Below are 21,022 nucleotides of genomic sequence, written 5' to 3'. Positions count from 1 at the left end.
GTCCCTGTATATAGCTACTGGCCCTGGAACTGTCCCTGTATATAGCTACTGTCCCTGGAACTGTCCCTGTATATAGCTACTGACCCTGTATATAGCTACTGACCCTGGAACTGACCCTGTATAAAGCTACTGTCCCTGTATATAGCTACTGACCCTGGGACTGTCCGTGTATATAGCTACTGACCCTGTATATAGCTACTGACCCTGGGACAGTCCCTGTATATAGCTACTGTCCCTGTATATAGCTACTGACCCTGGAACTGTCCCTGTATATAGCTACTGACCCTGTATATAGCTACTGACCCTGGAACTGACCATGTATATAGCTACTGACCCTGGAACAGACCCTGTATATAGCTACTGACCCTGGGACTGTCCCTGTATATAGCTACTGACCCTGGGACTGTCCCTGTATATAGCTACTGACCCTGGAACAGACCCTGTATATAGCTACTGACCCTGGGACTGTCCCTGTATATAGCTACTGACCCTGGAACTGTCCCTGTATATAGCTAATGACCCTGTATTTAGCTACTGACCCTGAAACTGTCCCTGTATACAGCTACTGTCCCTGAATATAGCTACTGACCCTGGGACTGTCCCTGTATATAGCTACTGACCCTGTATATAGCTACTGACCCTGGGACTGTCCCTGTATATAGCTACTGACCCTGGAACTGACCCTGTATATAGCTTCTGACCCTGTATATAGCTACTGACCCTGTATATAACTACTGACCCTGTATATAGCTACTGACCCTGGGACAGTCCCTGTATATAGCTACTGACCCTGTATATAACTACTGACCCTGTATATAACTACTGACCCTGGAACTGACCATGTATATAGCTACTGACCCTGGAACAGACCCTGTATATAGCTACTGACCCTGGGACTGTATATAGCTACTGACCCTGGGACTGTCCCTGTATATAGCTACTGACCCTGGGACTGTCCCTGTATATAACTACTGACCCTGTATATAGCTACTGACCCTGGAACAGACCCTGTATATAGCTACTGACCCTGGGACTGTATATAGCTACTGACCCTGGGACTGTCCCTGTATATAGCTACTGACCCTGGAACTGACCCTGTATATAGCTACTGAACCTGTATATAGCTACTGACCCTGTATATAACTACTGACCCTGTATATAGCTACTGACCCTGGGACAGTCCCTGTATATAGCTACTGACCCTGGAACAGTCCCTGTGTATTTCTACTGACCCTGGAACTGACCCTGTATATAACTACTGACCCTGGAACTGACCCTGTATATAACTACTGTCCCTGTATATAGCTACTGACCCTGGAACTGACCCTGTATATAGCTACTGTCCCTGTATATAGCTACTGACCCTGGGACTGTCCCTGTATATTTCTACTGACCCTGTATATAGCTACTGACCCTGGAACTGACCCTGTGAATAACTACTGATCCTGGAACTGATCCTGTATATAGCTACTGTCCCTGGAACTGACCCTGTATATAGCTACTGACCCTGGGACTGTCCCTGTATATAGCTACTGACCCTGGAACTGACCCTGTATATAGCTACTGACCCTGTATGTAGCTACTGAACCTGGGACTGTATATAGCTACTGACCCTGGAACTGTCCCTGTATATAACTATTGACCCTGTATATAGCTACTGACCCTGGAACTGTCCCTGTATATAGCTACTGGCCCTGGAACTGTCCCTGTATATAGCTACTGACCCTGGAACCGACCATGTATATAGCTACTGACCCTGGAACTGACCCTGTATATAGCTACTGACCCTGGAACTGACCCTGTATATAGCTACTGACCCTGGAACTGACCATGTATATAGCTACTGACCCTGGAACTGACCCTGTATATAGCTACTGACCCTGTATGTAGCTACTGACCCTGGGACTGTATATAGCTACTGACCCTGGAACTGTCCCTGTATATAACTATTGACCCTGTATATAGCTACTGACCCTGGAACTGTCCCTGTATATAGCTACTGGCCCTGGAACTGTCCCTGTATATAGCTACTGACCCTGGAACCGACCATGTATATAGCTACTGACCCTGGAACTGACCCTGTATATAGCTACTGACCCTGGGACTGTCCCTGTATATAGCTACTGACCCTGGAACTGTCCCTGTATATAGCTACTGACCCTGTATATAGCTACTGACCCTGTAACTGACCCTGTATATATCTACTGACCCTGGAACTGACCCTGTATACAGCTACTGACCCTGGAACTGTCCCTGTATATAGCTACTGGCCCTGGAACTGTCCCTGTATATAGCTACTGACCCTGGAACCGACCATGTATATAGCTACTGACCCTGGAACTGACCCTGTATATAGCTACTGACCCTGGGACTGTCCCTGTATATAGCTACTGACCCTGGAACTGTCCCTGTATATAGCTACTGACCCTGTATATAGCTACTGACCCTGTAACTGACCCTGTATATATCTACTGACCCTGGAACTGACCCTGTATACAGCTACTGACCCTGGAACTGTCCCTGTATATAGCTACTGTCCCTGTAACTGACCCTGTATATAGCTACTGACCCTGTAACTGTCCCTGTATATAGCTACTGACCCTGGAACTGTCCCTGTATATAGCTACTGACCCTGGAACTGTCCCTGTATATAGCTACTGTCCCTGTATATAGCTACTGACCCTGTATATAGCTACTGACCCTGGAACTGACCCTGTATATAGCTACTGACCCTGGAACTGACCATGTATATAGCTACTGACCCTGGAACTGACCCTGTATATAGCTACTGACCCTGTATGTAGCTACTGACCCTGGGACTGTATATAGCTACTGACCCTGGAACTGTCCCTGTATATAACTACTGACCCTGTATATAGCTACTGACCCTGGAACTGTCCCTGTATATAGCTACTGGCCCTGGAACTGTCCCTGTATATAGCTACTGTCCCTGGAACTGTCCCTGTATATAGCTACTGACCCTGTATATAGCTACTGACCCTGGAACTGACCCTGTATATAGCTACTGACCCTGGGACTGTCCCTGTATATAGCTACTGACCCTGTATATAGCTACTGACCCTGGGACTGTCCCTGTATATAGCTACTGACCCTGTATATAGCTACTGACCCTGGGACAGTCCCTGTATATAGCTACTGACCCTATATATAGCTACTGACCCTGGAACTGTCCCTGTATATAGCTACTGACCCTGTATTTAGCTACTGACCCTGGAACTGACCATGTATATAGCTACTGACCCTGGAACAGACCCTGTATATAGCTACTGACCCTGGGACTGTCCCTGTATATAGCTACTGACCCTGGGACTGTCCCTGTATATAGCTACTGACCCTGGAACAGACCCTGTATATAGCTACTGACCCTGGGACTGTCCCTGTATATAGCTACTGACCCTGGAACTGTCCCTGTATATAGCTACTGACCCTGTATATAGCTACTGACCCTGAAACTGTCCCTGTATACAGCTACTGTCCCTGAATATAGCTACTGACCCTGGGACTGTCCCTGTATATAGCTACTGACCCTGTATATAGCTACTGACCCTGGGACTGTCCCTGTATATAGCTACTGACCCTGGAACTGACCCTGTATATAGCTTCTGACCCTGTATATAGCTACTGACCCTGTATATAACTACTGACCCTGTATATAGCTACTGACCCTGGGACAGTCCCTGTATATAGCTACTGACCCTGTATATAACTACTGACCCTGTATATAACTACTGACCCTGGAACTGACCATGTATATAGCTACTGACCCTGGAACAGACCCTGTATATAGCTACTGACCCTGGGACTGTATATAGCTACTGACCCTGGGACTGTCCCTGTATATAGCTACTGACCCTGGGACTGTCCCTGTATATAACTACTGACCCTGTATATAGCTACTGACCCTGGAACAGACCCTGTATATAGCTACTGACCCTGGGACTGTATATAGCTACTGACCCTGGGACTGTCCCTGTATATAGCTACTGACCCTGGAACTGACCCTGTATATAGCTACTGAACCTGTATATAGCTACTGACCCTGTATATAACTACTGACCCTGTATATAGCTACTGACCCTGGGACAGTCCCTGTATATAGCTACTGACCCTGGAACAGTCCCTGTGTATTTCTACTGACCCTGGAACTGACCCTGTATATAACTACTGACCCTGGAACTGACCCTGTATATAACTACTGTCCCTGTATATAGCTACTGACCCTGGAACTGACCCTGTATATAGCTACTGTCCCTGTATATAGCTACTGACCCTGGGACTGTCCCTGTATATTTCTACTGACCCTGTATATAGCTACTGACCCTGGAACTGACCCTGTGAATAACTACTGATCCTGGAACTGATCCTGTATATAGCTACTGTCCCTGGAACTGACCCTGTATATAGCTACTGACCCTGGGACTGTCCCTGTATATAGCTACTGACCCTGGAACTGTATGTAGCTACTGACCCTGGAACTGAAACCTGTATATAGTTACTGACCCTGGAACAGACCCTGTATATAGCTACTGACCCTGGAACTGAAACCTGTATATAGTTACTGACCCTGGAAAAGAACCTGTATATAGCTACTGACCCTGTATATCGCTACTGACCCTGAAACTGAAACCTGTATATAGTTACTGACCCTGGAACAGACCCTGTATATAGCTACTGACCCTGTATATAGCTACTGACCCTGGAACTGAAACCTGTATATAGTTACTGACCCTGGAACAGACCCTGTATATAGCTACTGACCCTGGAACTGAAACCGGTATATAGTTACTGACCCTGGAACAGACCCTGTATATAGCTACTGACCCTGTATAAAGCTCCTGACCCTGGAACAGACCCTGTATATAGCTACTGACTCTGTATATAGCTACTGACCCTGGAACTGACCCTGTATATAGCTACTGACCCTGTATATAGCTACTGACCCTGTATATAGCTACTGACCCTGTATATAACTACTGACCCTGTATATAGCTACTGACCCTGGAACTGACCCTGTATATAGCTACTGACCCTGTATATAGCTACTGACCCTGTATATAGCTCTGACCCTGTATATAACTACTGACCCTGTATATAGCTACTGACCCTGTGTATAGCTACTGACCCTGTGTATAGCTACTGACCCTGTATATAACTACTGACCCTGTGTATAGCTACTGACCCTGTATATAGCTACTGACCCTGTATATAGCTCTGACCCTGTATATAACTACTGACCCTGTATATAACTACTGACCCTGTATATAGCTACTGACCCTGTATGTAGCTACTGACCCTGTATATAGCTACTGACCCTGTATATAGCTACTGACCCTGTATATAGCTCTGACCCTGGAACTGACCCTGTATATAGCTACTGACCCTGTATATAGCTACTGACCCTGTATATAGCTACTGACCCTGGGACTGACCCTGTATATAACTACTGACCCTGTATATAGCTACTGACCCTGTATATAGCTCTGACCCTGGAACTGACCCTGTATATAGCTACTGACCCTGTATATAACTACTGACCCTGTATATAGCTACTGACCCTGGGACTGACCCTGTATATAACTACTGACCCTGTATATAGCTACTGACCCTGTATATAACTACTGACCCTGGAATTGACCCTGTATGTAGCTACTGACCCTGTATATAGCTACTGACCCTGGAACTGACCCTGTATATAACTACTGACCCTGGAACAGACCCTGTATATAGCTACTGACCCTGGAACTGTCCCTGTATATAGCTACTGACCCTTGGACTGTCCCTGTATATAGCTACTGACCCTGTATATAGTTACTGACCCTGGAACAGACCGTGTATATAGCTACTGACCCTGGAACTGACCCTGTATAAAGCTACTGACCCTGTATATAGCTACTGACCCTGTATATAACTACTGATCCTGGAACAGACCCTGTATATAACTACTGATATAACTACTTCTAGCGCTACAGTACAGTCGTGGCCAAAAGTTTTGAGAATGACACAAATATTATTTTTCACAGTCTGCTGCCTCAGTTTGTATAATTGGAATTGGCATATACTCCAGAATGTTATGAAGAGTGATCAGATGAATTGCAATGAATTGCAAAGACCCTCTTTGCCATGCAAATTAACTGAATCCCCCAAAAACATTTCCAATGCATTTCAGCCCTGCCACAAAAGCACCAGCTGACATCATGTCAGTGATTTTCTAGTTAACACAGGTGTGAGTGTTGACGAGGACAAGGCTGGAGATCAGTCTTCATGCTGATTGAGTTTGAATAACAGACTGGAAGCTTCAAAAGGAGGGTGGTGCTAGGATTCATTGTTCTTCCTCTGTCAACCATGGTTACCTGCAAGGAAACACGTGCGGTCATCATTGCTTTGCACAAAAAGGGCTTCACAGGCAAGGATATTGCTGCCAGTTAGATTGCACCTAAATCAACCATTTATCGGATCATCAAGAACTTCAAGGAGAGCGGTTCAAGTGTTGTGAAGAAGGCTTCAGGGCACCCAAGAAAGTCCAGCAAGCGCCAGGACCGTCTCCTAAAGTTGATTCAGCTGTGGGATCGGGGCATCACCAGTACAGAGCTTGCTCAGGAATGGCAGCAGGCAGGTGTGAATGCATCTGCACGCACAGTGAGGCGTAGACTTTTGGAGGATGACCTGGTGTCAGCAAAGAAGTCACTTCTCTCCAGGAAAAACATCAGGGACAGACTGATATTCTGCAAAAGGTACAAGGATTGGACTGCTGAGGACTGGGGTAAAGTAATTTTCTCTGATGAATCCCCTTTCCGATTGTTTGGGGCATCTGGAAAAAAGCTTGTCTGGAGAAGACAAGGTGAGCGTTACCATCAGTCCTGTGTCATGCCAACAGTAAAGCATTATGAGACCATTCATGTGTGGGGTTGCTTCTCAGCCAAGGGAGTTGGCTCACTCACAATTTTGCCTAAGAACACAGCCATGAATAAAGAATGGTACCAACACATCCTCTGAGAGCAACTTCTCCCAACCATCCAGGAACAGTTTGGTGGCGAACAATGCCTTTTCCAGCATGATGGAGCACCTTGCCATAAGGCAAAAGTGATAACTAAGTGGCTCTGGGAACAAAACATCGACATTTTGGGTCCATCGCCAGGAAACTCCCCAGACCTTAATCCCATTGAGAACTTGTGGTCAATCCTCAAGAGGCGGGTGGACAAACAAAAACCTACAAATTCTGACAAACTCCAAACATTGATTATGCAAGAATGGGCTGCCATGAGTCAGGATGTTGCCCAGAAGTTAATTGACAGCATGCCAGGGCGGATTGCAGAGGTCTTGAAAAAGAAGGGTCAGCACTGCAAATATTGACTCTTTGCATCAACTTCATGTAATTGTCAATAAAAGACTTTGACACTTATGAAATGCTTGTAATTATACATCAGTATTCCATAGTAACATTTGACAAAAATATCTAAAGACACTGAAGCAGCAAACTTTGTGGAAATTCATATTTGTGTCATTCTCAAAAGTTCTGGCCACGACTGTAGATTGATATTGATTATTGCGCTGTTGGGTTTGGGAGAAAGGCATTTCACTGTACTTGTGTTTCTGACATTAAAACACACAAACACACACACCACATATGCTGTTGTGGTCACAAGTCTCAAAAAAGCTAAAAACTGTGAAAACTTTCATCTTGGCAGTGGTGGGAGAAGAGGAGGGACAATTGGTGTTAATTATTCAATTGTTTAATTGGAGGCTGATGGTTTTAATGAATCACAGTATCACTTCCTCACAGGGCAGACAGATACAGTAGACAGTTGTTGGTGAGTACCAACGTCTTCCTTTAAAGATGACAACAGGCTCCGTTTACAATATCTGTAAGACTATAGGTAGAGTTTGGGTAAGAGTTACTGAGCTATGAAACGAGTCAGACTAAGTTGTTTATCTCCTTCTCTTTTGTCTCTGTAATCGCCCTGGTCTCTGTTATCGCCCTGGTCTCTATAATCGCCCTGGTCTCTGTTACTGCCCTGGTCTCTGTTATCGCCCTGGTCTCTGTTATCGCCCCGGTCTCTGTTATCGCCCTGGTCTCTGTTATCGCCCTGGTTCTGTTGTCTCCCTGGTCTCTGTTATCGCCCCGGTCTCTGTTGTCGCCCCGGTCTCTGTTATCTCCCTGGTCTCTGTTATCGCCCCGGTCTCTGTTATCGCCCCGGTCTCTGTAATCGCCCCGGTCTCTGTTATCGCCCTGGTCTCTGTTACCGCCCTGGTCTCTGTTACCGCCCTGGTCTCTGTTATCGCCCTGGTCTCTGTAGTCGCCCCGGTCCCTGTTGTCGCCCCGGTCTCTGTTATCGCCCCGGTCTCTGTTGTCGCCCCGGTCTCTGTTATCGCCCCGGTCTCTGTTATCGCCCCGGTCTCTGTTATCGCCCTGGTCTCTGTTATCGCCCTGGTCTCTGTTATCGCCCCGGTCTCTGTTATTGCCCCGGTCTCTGTTATCGCCCTGGTCTCTGTTGTCGCCCTGGTCTCTGTTACTGCCCTGGTCCCTGTTATCGCCCCGGTCTCTGTTGTCGCCCCGGTCTCTGTTATCGCCCCGGTCTCTGTTATCGCCCTGGTCTCTGTTATCGCCCTGGTCTCTGTTATCGCCCCCTGGTCTCTGTTGTCGCCCTGGTCTCTGTTGTCTCCCTGGTCTCTGTTATCGCCCTGGTCTCTGTTGTCGCCCTGGTCTCTGTTACTGCCCTGGTCTCTGTTATCGCCCTGGTCCCTGTTATCACCCCGTCTCTGTTGTCGCCCCGGTCTCTGTTATCGCCCTGGTCTCTGTTATCGCCCCCTGGTCTCTGTTGTCGCCCTGGTCTCTGTTGTCTCCCTGGTCTCTGTTATCGCCCTGGTCTCTGTTGTCTCCCTGGTCTCTGTTATCGCCCTGGTCTCTGTTGTCTCCCCGGTCTCTGTTATCGCCCCGGTCTCTGTAATCGCCCCGGTCTCTGTTGTCTCCCTGGTCTCTGTTATCGCCCCGGTCTCTGTTATCTCCCTGGTCTCTGTTGTCGCCCTGGTCTCTGTTATCGCCCAGGTCTCTGTTATCACCCCGGTCTCTGTTATCTCCCTGGTCTCTGTAATCGCCCTGGTCTCTGTTATCGCCCTGGTCTCTGTTATCTCCCAGGTCTCTGTTATCGCCCCGGTCTCTGTTATCGCCCCGGTCTCTGTTATCGCCCTGGTCTCTGTTATCGCCCTGGTCTCTGTAATCGCCCTGGTCTCTGTAATCGCCCTGGTCTCTGTTATCGCCCTGGTCTCTGTTATCGCCCTGGTCTCTGTTATCGCCCTGGTCTCTGTAATCGCCCTGGTCTCTGTTATCGCCCTGGTCTCTGTTATCGCCCTGGTCTCTGTTATCGCCCTGGTCTCTGTTATCGCCCTGGTCTCTGTTACTGCCCTGGTCTCTGTTACTGCCCTGGTCTCTGTTACTGCCCTGGTCTCTGTTACTGCCCTGGTCTCTGTTATCGCCCCGGTCTCTGTTATCGCCCCGGTCTCTGATGTCGCCCTGGTGTGTGTGTGTGTGTGTGTGTGTGTGTGTGTGTGTGTGTGTGTGTGTGTGTGTGTGTGTGTGTGTGTGTGTGTGTGTGTGTGTGTGTGTGTGTGTGTGTGTGTGTGTGTGTGTGTGTGTGTGTGTGTGTGTTTCAAGTGGAACTAAGAGCATTTTAACTACTTGCAGATATGAAACGAACAGACAATCATAATATCAGTCAAAAATATCAAATTCCCAGTTCATGCTACAAAACCAACTTCTTAAGAGGTTTTAAAAATTGTTTCTCGTCTGAGTGCCAGAGGGCAGAAGAACTGAAGAATTTACAAGCGCGCAACAACCCGCTAGATATGACCGGAGTCAGAAAAAGTAGGCAAAAAAAAGAATAGTTAGTCACGGACGCTCTAGAAAACATGTAAACAGCCTAACCCGCTTCGCTACGGCGATTGAAATGATTAGAGTGAGGTGTTCTCTAATTTGTTTCTGGAAGTTGGTAGCTAGCAAGCTAGCCAACTTTAGCTAGTTAGCTTGGGTGCTTGGTTGGGACAACAATGAAGGACGAGGAGGCCACAATTCCCCAACTAGCTGAAAAAGTTTGAGAGGGTTTATCTAATGTTCCTTGGTTCAATTTGAGCTAATCGTGCTCTGGCTAGCATTAGTTGTTGATCCTGTTGTTTTTGAGGTGCATAACTGAGGGAGAGAGAGCCTACCTTTCCCTAGTTGTTTGATCAATAGGACTGTAAAGTTCCCAAATGTAAGAGGACTCCCGTGGTGTTTTACATATTTACAGAAATCCATTCAGGTGTGTTTTGTGGCTTCTGGTGAATGTATTCTAATGATCTAAAGTCACGCTGTTGCTACTTCCTGTAAACACACAGTCCAGTTCAAAGTGAACGATGGCAGGCCCTACTGCCTGTAAACACACAGTCCAGTTCAAAGTGAATGATGTCAGGCCCAACTGCCTGTAAGCACACAGTCCAGTTCAAAGTGAATGATGACAGGTCCTACTGCCTGTAAACACACAGTCCAGTTCAAAGTGAATGATGTCAGGCCCTACTGCCTGTAAACACACAGTCCAGTTCAAAGTGAATGATGACAGGTCCTACTGCCTGTAAACACACAGTCCAGTTCAAAGTGAATGATGTCAGGCCCTACTTCCTGTAAACACACAATCCAGTTCAAAGTGAATGATATCATGCCCTACTGCCTGTAAACACACAGTCCAGTTCAAAGTGAATGATGTCATGCCTGTGTGGCAAAGGGCTTGTTTGCATAAAGGCCTACTGTAGTTCTGATTAGCTACGGCTACTGTAGCTCTGATTAGCTACGGCTACTGTAGCTCTGATTGGCTATGGCGCACCGGTCGGTGTAGACTCCAGTATTGGACGAGACAGATGTTTTTATTAGGTTTTATTTACTGCAGTGTCTATTCACTGTCAAAAAGCAGGGCGTTTCCCACTCTATATTACTATAGAATTTTCACAAATGCCTTTAGTATACGGCAAGAATTTATGAAAACGTGAAAATGACCATGTCTATCGTAAGTGCTCTCTTGTCAGATTTGTATTTTTTTTTACTGTAATATTCTTCCCGGGTGTGTATATGAACAGATTTTAATAAGATTTCAGTCTCCTTGCTGTTTTCCAAACCTATTGTCTGAAAGGATAGAAAATGTAGGTTCTGAAGGGTAAAACATTACCACACACACACACACACACACACACACACACACACACACACACACACACACACACACACACACACACACACACACACACACACACACACACACACACACACACACACACACACACACACACACACACACACACACACACACACACACACACTACTCTGTACTTAAGAGCCTCTGTTTGTCCATTTCCTCCCTCGCTGAGTCTGTGTCCTCTGAGTGTATCTGAAGTCTAAACTCACAGAGACTGTTAGAGCTGCTGAGTGGAAAATCACAAACACAAACACTTCATCAGTGTGCCACCCTGCATTCCACTGCTGGCTTGCCTCTGAAGCTAAGCAGGGTCCTGGTCAGTCCCTGGATAGGAGAACAGATGCACCATAGAGAGGACAGAGAGGAGTAGCTGATACTGGAACAGTACCACAGAGAGGACAGAGAGGAGTAGCTGATACTGGAACAGTACCACAGAGAGGAGTAGCTGATACTGGAACAGTACCACAGAGAGGAATAGCTGATACTGGAACAGTACCACAGAGAGGAGTAGCTGATTCTGGAACAGTACCACAGAGAGGAGTAGCTGATACTGGAACAGTACCACAGAGAGGAGTAGCTGATACTGGAACAGTACCACAGAGAGGAGTAGCTGATACTGGAACAGTACCACAGAGAGGAGTAGCTGATACTGGAACAGTACCACAGAGAGGAGTAGCTGATACTGGAACAGTACCACAGAGAGGAATAGCTGATACTGGAACAGTACCACAGAGAGGAGTAGCTGATACTGGAACAGTACCACAGAGAGGAGTAGCTGATACTGGAACAGTACCACAGAGAGGAGTAGCTGATACTGGAACAGTACCACAGAGAGGAGTAGCTGATACTGGAACAGTACCACAGAGAGGAGTAGCTGATACTGGAACAGTACCACAGAGAGGAGTAGCTGATACTGGAACAGTACCACAGAGAGGAGTAGCTGATACTGGAACAGTACCACAGAGAGGAGTAGCTGATACTGGAACAGTACCACAGAGAGGAGTAGGAAGTGAAGGGCATGCAGGTTAGCCTCCTGCGTAGGGTGGACATGCGTGTGCGTGTGTGTGTGTGTGTGTGTGTATGTGTGTGTGTAGGAAGTGAATGACCCTGTGGTGGACATGGAGGACACAGCCCTCCATATGGCAAGGGACTCAGCCGTGGGCGTGTAACTGCTGAGCCGTGTGTCTGAGAGAGAGAGAGAGAGAGAGAGAGAGAGAGAGAGAGAGAGAGAGAGAGAGAGAGAGAGAGAGAGAGAGAGAGAGAGAGAGAGAGAGAGAGAGAGAGAGAGAGAGAGAGAGAGAGAGAGAGAGAGAGAGAGAGAGAGAGAGAGCAAGAGAGAGAGCGAGAGAGCGAGAGCGAGAGAGCGAGAGCGAGAGAGCGAGAGCGAGAGAGCGAGAGAGCGAGAGCGAGAGAGAGAGGAGAGAGGGGGGAGAGAGAGAGAGGACGGAGATAGAATTCACTGCAACCCATAAGGCACATAATCTCTCCTCTGAGATCCACTGCTACAGCTCACATCAACACATCTTACACACACAAACACACACACACACACACACACAAACTGAAATCACCTACAACCTGTAACTAGAGGAGAGGAAAAGAGAAGAGAAGAGAGGAGGAGAGGAGAGAAGAGGAGAGGAGAAGAGAGGAGATGAGGAGGAGAGAGGAGAAGAGAGGAGGAGTGGAGAAGAGAGGAGGAGAGGAGAAGAGAGGAGATGAGGAGAGGAGAAGAGAGGAGATGAGGAGAAGAGAGAAGAGAGGAGGATAGGAGAAGAGAGGAAAAGAGAGGAGAAGAGAGGAGAAGAGAGGAGGAGAGGAGAAGAGAGGAGATGAGGAGAAGAGAGAAGAGAGGAGGATAGGAGAAGAGAGGAAAAGAGAGGAAGAGAGGAGAAGAGAGGAGGAGAGGAGAAGAGAGGAGATGAGGAGAAATATATTTATATATCTCATCCCCTCTCTCTCTCTCTCTCTGTCAATCTCCCCACCTTTCTCTCTCTTTTTCCCTACCATCCCTATGAATCCAATATCCATCCTTCTCTGTTTCTCCTGAGTTCTCTATAAAGACTCTCACACTATTAACTAAGCCAATCCCTGCAGCAGAATTCATTACAACCTATCAGATCACCACATCCCTTCTGCTCTACCAGGATCCAGCGGGTTTGCAACAATATACTGTTACAATGTACAATTGGTCTGAATCACAAACAAAGTTATGACTAAGTCCCTTCAATAACAGAACCCCCCCCCCCCCCCCCCCCACCCGCCACAATAACCCCCCTCCCCCCTTTTTCAGTACTCATCTTTCTCCCTCAAACTCTGGAACCTTCTCTCTTTCCTTCTCCCTCTTCTCCTGTTTTCTCCATTTGCTGTGCACTCTCCATCCCACTGTCCCTCCCTCGCTGCTTCCCTCCTTCCATTACCCCGGCGTTGCGCTGCTTACCTGACTCACAGGCAAATGTCTTGGACGTCTCGTCGTAGAAGACGATGGCCACGGCGTGTTTCTTGGTCTCCCTCGGCATCCGTGTAATGTTCTTGATACTGCGGAGCTCTGTGATCTGAGACAGACAGAAACAACAAAACATTAGCCAACATCAACAGGACGACAGCTGAGGGGAAAACCACGGGAACACATCGTCTAGTTAAGTTCGGTTCAGAGATGTAATCCACCTTGTATTCTGGTTGATTCGGGCTGATTCCCTTGACTGTTAATGCATCATGTTAACTGTTGGTGATGTTCTGTACATCAAGAAGTACCAAAACAAAAATACATTTAATCATATATCAAATACATACCATATTTATTTGAACAATATTCAAAGCTCTGTGAGACCTGTTGAAATAAGCCATATGCATACAGTTCATTACCACTACTATCATTTTATCAGGGAAATCAATGTAAATTGTGTGAAGTAGACCATTTCAATTGTGTAATGGTTCATAACAAGCTCATCAAGCTTGGATCAATTCAGTGTCCTAAATGAGAGTATGGATTTCCGTAGGTCTGGCCCGATCTAAAAACACAACGCTCACAACCATGGTGATTCTGCTTCGCTTTGCAAATCAATCACTAAAGATCCGATCCATACTCAGGACCAGAATCAACAAGCTACTACATGATGTCAACTCTGAGAGTGATGGAATACAACAAAGAAACAAGGACGTGTTTCATTGAATATCTTGTTTCATTTACAGCTTTATTCAACGGTCTCCGTTCGCTGCCCGGACAGATAAGAGCCAGGACATTATTGTAAAGCGCTCGCTCAGAGAAAACTGTGGACACAATGCCAGCCTGTTGGGAAGTTATTAGGTAGGCTCACTGCCCATACACTGTAGAATAATGTGTGTGTGTGTGTGTGTGTGTGTGTGTGTGTGTGTGTGTGTGTGTGTGTGTGTGTGTGTGTGTGTGTGTGTGTGTGTGTGTGTGTGTGTGTGTGTGTGTGTGTGTGTGTGTGTGTGTGTGTGTGTGTGTGTGTGTGTGTGTGTGTGTGTGTGTGCGTGCGTGTGTGAGTGTGTGTGTGTTGCCCACATAATAACAACCTGACTGTTAAAGCTCAGTCCTGACAGGACCAACATGTCACACGCGGAATAAAGATGTTTATATTTCTTAAGATCTTTCAGGAACAGCATTTTAATGGTCAAGACTGTTGTGAAACTGCGTAACAAGGCATTGTGACGGTGAGGTTGTTCAAATCTGGGATTCGATTCCATTTTTCAGTTATTAAGCTATAGGTTCCTATCTTCCTCCAGAAAGATGATTATAACACACAACTGCCAACCGAGATCACATCAGAATTGTAGCTTTCTGGACATGTATGGTAAGGCAGCCCTCCTCTCCTCTCTCCTCTCCTCTCCCCATCCCGCTCTCCTCTCCTCTCCACCCCTGTCCTCCCTTCCCCAATTCCTCTCCTCTCCCCATCCCTCTCCTCTCCTCTATCCTCTCCTTCTCCCCATCCTCTCCTGTCCACTCCTCTCCTTTCCCTCTCCTCTCTAATCCTCTCCTCTCCTCTCCCCATCTCTCTCTCCTCTCCTCTCTCCAATCCTCTCCTCTCCCCATCTCTCTCTCCTCTCCTCTCTCCAATCCTCTCCTCTCTCCTCTCCTGTCCTGTCCTCTCCTCTCCCCATCCCTCTCTCCTCTCCCCATCCCTCTCCCCTCCCTCTCCTCTCAGAACAGAGCTGTTGTCGAAGAACATATACAGGTGAAGTCGGAAGTTTACATACACATTAGCCAAATGCATTTAAACTCAGTTTTTCACAATTCTTGACATTTAATCCGAGTAAGAATTCACTGTCTTAGGATCAACACTTTATTTTAAGAATATGAAATGTCCGTATAATATAAGAGAGAATGATTTATTTCAGGTTTTATTTCTTTCATCACATTCCGAGTTTATTTTATTTTTATTTCACCTTTATTTAACCAGGTAGGCCAGTTGAGAACAAGTTCTCATTTACAACTGCGACCTGGCCAAGATATGGCAAAGCAGTTCGACACAAACAACAACACAGAGTTACACATGGAATAAACAAACATACAGTCAATAATACAGTAGAAAAGGTCTATACACAGTGTGTGCAAATGAGGTAGGTTAAGGGAGGAAAGACAATAAATAGGCCATGGTGGCGAAGTAATTACAATACACCAATTAAACACTGGAATGGTAGATGTGTAGAAGATGAATGTGCAAGTAGAGATACTGGGGTGAGAAGAAAAATAAGTAAATGAATACAGTATGGGGAACAGTGTGGGTGGTTCTGTAACGGCAGCCTTCCCTCTCTTCACTATAAGAGAGGGTGAAACAGGGATCGGACCAACACGCAGCGTAGCTAGTGCTCAACATGTTTAATTCAACAAAAACAGTGAAACCTTACAGCGAACAAAATAACAAAATGTGGCAAACCGAAACAGTCCTATCTGGTGCAGAATACAAACACAGAGACAGGAAACAACCACCCACCATCCCCAACACAAAACAAGCCACCTATATATGATTCTCAATCAGGGACAACGATTGACAGCTGTCTTTGATTGAGGACCATATTAGGCTGGACACAGAAACAGACTAACTAGACACACAACATAGAATTCCCACCCAGCTCACGTCCTGACCAACACTAAACAAGCAAAACACATAAGAACTCTGGTCAGGACGTTACAGTACCCCCCTCCTGAGGTGCTGACTCCAAACGCACCCCTAAAACTCAAGAGGAGGGTCTGGGTGGGCATCTGTCCGCGGTGGTGGCTCCGGTGCAGGACGAGGACACCACTCCACCACTGTCTTTGTCCCCCTCCTTAGCGTCCTTTGAGTGGCGACCCTCGCCCACGACCTCGGCCTAAGAATCCTCCCCAAGGCCCCCACATGATTTAGGAGGTAGCTCAGAACAGAGGTAGCTCAGGACACAGAGGTAGCTCAGGACAGAGGGGCAGCTCAGGACAGAGGGGCAGCTCCGGACTGAATGGCAGCTCCGGACTGAATGGCAGCTCCGGACTGAATGGCAGCTCATGACTGAGTGGCAGCTCATGACTGTAGGGCAGCTCATGACTGTAGGGCAGCTCATGACTGTAGGGCAGCTCATGACTGGAAGGCAGCTCATGACTGGAAGGCAGCTCATGACTGGAAGGCAGCTCATGACTGTAGGGCAGCTCATGACTGGAAGGCAGCTCATGACTGGAAGGCAGCTCATGACTGGAAGGCAGCTCATGACTGGAAGGCAGCTCATGACTGGAGGGCAGCTCATAACTGTAGGGCAGCTCATGACTGGAAGGCAGCTCATGACTGGAGGGCAGCTCATGACTGGAGGGCAGCTCTTGCAGCTCCTGACTGGCTGGCGGCTCTGGCAGCTCCCGGCTGGCTGGCGGCTCTGGCAGCTCCCGGCTGGCTGGCGGCTCTGGCAGCTCCTGACTGGCTGGCGGCTCTGGCAGCTCCTGACTGGCTGGCGGCTCTGGCAGCTCCCGGCTGGCTGGCGGCTCTGGCAGCTCCCGACTGGCTGGCGGCTCTGGCAGCTCCTGACTGGCTGGCGGCTCTGGCAGCTCCTGACTGGCTGGCGGCTCTGGCAGCTCCTGACTGGCTGGCGGCTCTGGCAGCTCCTGACTGGCTGGCGGTTCTGGCAGCTCCTGACTGACGGACGGCTCTAATGGCTCGGGACAGACGGACGGCTCTAATGGCTCGTGGCAGACGGGCGGCTCTGAAGGCTCGTGGCAGACGGATGGTTCAGATGGCGCTGGGCAGACGGATGGCTCAGATGGCGCTGGGCAGACGGATGGCTCAGATGGCGCTGGGGAGACGGATGGCTCAGATGGCGCTGAGCAGACGGATGGCTCAGATGGCGCTGGGCAGACGGATGTTCAGATGGCGCTGGGCAGACGGATGGCTCAGATGGCGCTGGGCAGACGGATGGCTCAGATGGCGCTGGGCAGACGGATGGCTCAGATGGCGTCTGGCAGACGGATGGCTCAGATGGCGCTGGGCAGACGGATGGCTCAGATGGCGTCTGGCAGACGGATGGCTCAGATGGCGCTGGGCAGACGGATGGCTCAGATGGCGCTGGGAAGGCAGGCAGCTCAGATGGCGCTGGGCAGACGAGCAGTGCAGGCAGCTCAGACGGCGCTGGGCAGACGAGCAGTGCAGGCGGCGTTAGGCAGACGGCCGACTCTGACCTGCTGAGGCGCACAGTAGACCTGGTGTGTGGTGTCGGAACTGGTGGTACCGGACTGGAGACACGCACCTCAAGGCTAGTGCGGGGAACAGGAACAGGGCACACTGGACTCTCGAGGCGCACTATAGGCCTGGTGCGTGGTACCGGAACTGGAGGTAATGGGCTGGAGACACGCACCATAGGGAGAGTGCGTGGAGGAGGAACAGGCCTCTGGAGACGTACTGGAAGCCTGGTGCGTGGTGTGGGCACTGGTGGTACTGGGCTGGGGCCACGCACCATAAGGCGAGTGCGGGGTGCTGGAACTGGAGGTACTGGGCTGGGGCGGGAAGGTGGCGCCGGATATACCGGACCGTGCAGGCGTACTGGCTCCCTTGAGCACCGAGCCTGCCCAACCTTACCTGGTTGAATGCTCCCCATAGCCCGTCCAGTGCGGGGAGGTGGAATAACCCGCACTGGGCTGTGTTGGCGAACCGGGGACACCATGCGTAAGGTTGGTGCCATGTACACCGGCCCGAGGAGACGTACTGGAGGCCAGATATGTAGAGCCGGCTTCATGGCACTTGGCTCAATGCTCAATCTAGCCCGGCCAGTGCGGGGAGGTGGAATAACCCGCACCGGGCTATGCACACGTACAGGAGACACCGTGCGCTCTTCTGCATAACACGGTGTCTGCCCGTACTCCCGCTCTCCACGGTAAGCATGGGAAGTGGGCGCAGGTCTCCTACCTGACTTCGCCACACTATCCTTTTGCCCCCCCCCCCCCCCCCCCCCCAAGAAGTTTTTTGGATTTCTTCACGGGCTTCTTACCGCGTCGTCGTGCTAACCTCATTCGCCGGTATCCCTCTGCACATTGCTCCATCGAATCCCAGGCGGGCTCCGGCACTCTCCCTGGGTCAACCGACCACCTGTCTATTTCCTCCCAAGTGGTGTAACCCAGATCCGGCTCCTGCTGCCGAGCTAGCTCCTCGAAACGCCGCCTCTCTGCTTTTGCTGCCTCCAGCTCTGCTTTGGGGCGGCGAAACTCCTCTGGCTCTGCCCAGGGTCCTTTTCCGTCCAGCTCGTCCTCCCATGTCCATTTCTCCTGGTACCGCTGCTGCTGCTGCTGCCGCTGCTGCCCGTTGCTACGCTGCTTGGTCCGAGTTTGGTGGGTGGTTCTGTAACGGCAGACTTCCCTCTCTTCACTATAAGAGTGGGTGAAACAGGGATCGGACCAACACGCAGCGTAGCTAGTGCTCAACATGTTTAATTAAACAAAAACAGTGAACACTTACAACGAACAAAATAACAAAATGTGGCAAACCGAAACAGTCCTATCTGGTGCAGAATACAAACACAGAGACAGGAAACAGCCACCCACCATCCCCAACACAAAACAAGCCACCTATATATGATTCTCAATCAGGGACAACGATTGACAGCTGTCTCTGATTGAGAACCATATTAGGCTGGACACAGAAACAGACTAACTAGACACACAACATAGTATTCCCACCCAGCTCACGTCCTGACCAACACTAAACAAGCGAAACACATAAAAACTCTGGTCAGGACGTTACAGATGGGCTATTTACAGATGGGCTATGTACAGGTGCAGTGATCTGTGAGCTGCTCTGACAGCTGGTGCTTAAAGCTAGTGAGGGAGATATGAGTCTCCAGCTTCAGTGATTTTTTGCAGTTCGTTCCAGTCATTGGCAGCAGAGAACTGGAAGGAAAGTGAGATATAGTTACATATACCTGTGAAATTTACCTGCTGGAGTGCGTACTACGGGTGGGTGCTGCTATGGTGACCAGTGAGCTGAGATACGGCGGGGCTTTACCTAGTAGAGACTTATAGATAACCTGGAGCCAGTGGGTTTGGCGATGAGTATGAAGCGAGGGCCAGCCAACGAGAGCATACAGGTCACAGTGGTGGGTGGTATATGGGTCTTTGGTGACAAAACGGATGACACTGATAGACTGCATCCAATTTGCTGAGTAGAGCGTTGGAGGCTATTTTGTAAATGACATCGCCGAAGTCGAGGATCGGTAAGATGGTCAGTTTTACGAGGGTATGTTTGGCAGCATGAGTGAATGATGCTTTGTTGCGAAATAGGAAGCCGATTCTGGATTTAATTTTGGATTGGAGATGCTTAACGTGAGTCTGGAAGGAGAGTTTACTGTCTAACCAGACACCTAGGTATTTGTAGTTGTCCACATATTCTAAGTCAGAACTGTCCAGAGTAGTGATGCTGGACGTGCGGGCAAGTGCGGGCAGCGATCGGTTGAAGAGCATGCATTTAGTTTTACTTGCATTTAAGAGCAGTTGGAGGCCGCGGAAGGAGAGTTGTATGGCATTGAAGCTCATCTGGAGGTTAGTTAACCTGTTAAGGCTGGGGGCGCTGTTGTCACTATTTATGGTAATCGTGTAATTTTTGAAACGGCTTCCTACAAAATTCTTGATCGTACAATATGCATATTATTATTATTATTGGATAGAAAACAGTCTATAGTTTCTATAGGAGTTGGAATTTTGTCTCTAAGTGGAACAGAACCCATTCTACAGCAATTTCCCTGACATGGAGTCAGATTTCAGAAATTTTGGCCACTGTTCTGGAGTCAGTTTTAAGGCCAATGTTATTCCTATGAGTATACGGACACTGCTTACGTCTTCCCCTGGATGCCTTTACGTGATGACGATTTGAATGGGGTCGATTGCGCAATCACAGGCACCATAAATTAAAAAACCCTGTAGCTAGGAACTCTTTTCTTGCTGCGTCATGCGCGTGGAGGACACTGACCCGCACTTGTTCCAAGCATTAGTGTTGGGAGTAATCTTTCTCCGGTCATGTTAAGACTCGTTATAGGAGTTAAAAACATCATAAGGTAGTTAATTTAAAGCGTTTTATAGCAATTTATATCCGTTTAGTGCGATTTTGGGACATTTATTTCTGAAACGCTGTGAATCGCTGGGCACGCTTCCAGTTCATCCCGAACGCAGTTGGCATTTCCACATGGCAAGAGGACAGCTTTCCACCAAAAGACGATTAGACCCAAGAAAGGATCCTTTGCCCAAGATACTGATGGAAGAACAGCTCAAAGTAGGAAATTTTTATTATGATAAATCGTGTTTCTGTCGAAAAATGTTAGTGGCTTAG

The 21,022-nt window shown here is 48.4% G+C and overlaps 1 protein-coding gene across 2 annotated transcripts in view; it reads right to left on the bottom strand.

Annotated features, from left to right (window-relative positions):
* LOC129858968 (docking protein 6-like) overlaps positions 1 to 21,022 on the bottom strand; it is a 195,470-nt gene that overhangs the window by 80,826 nt on the left and 93,622 nt on the right. The window contains exons 3-4 of one of the 2 annotated variants that reach the window (XM_055928234.1): positions 13,675 to 13,789; positions 11,267 to 12,422 (exon numbers count right to left, since the gene is read on the bottom strand). In XM_055928234.1, the coding sequence (XP_055784209.1) occupies positions 11,539 to 12,422; positions 13,675 to 13,789 (999 nt within the window). In that variant the 3' untranslated portion in view covers positions 11,267 to 11,538. Of the gene's footprint in view, positions 1 to 11,266; positions 12,423 to 13,674; positions 13,790 to 21,022 lie in introns of those variants that run through there. The other variant, XM_055928235.1, reaches the window with a different exon arrangement.

Source organism: Salvelinus fontinalis, chromosome 7, assembly GCF_029448725.1.
Source record: "Salvelinus fontinalis isolate EN_2023a chromosome 7, ASM2944872v1, whole genome shotgun sequence".
In the NCBI taxonomy this organism is placed as follows: domain Eukaryota; kingdom Metazoa; phylum Chordata; class Actinopteri; order Salmoniformes; family Salmonidae; genus Salvelinus; species Salvelinus fontinalis.
This window is presented reverse-complemented; position numbering and strand designations above follow the sequence as displayed.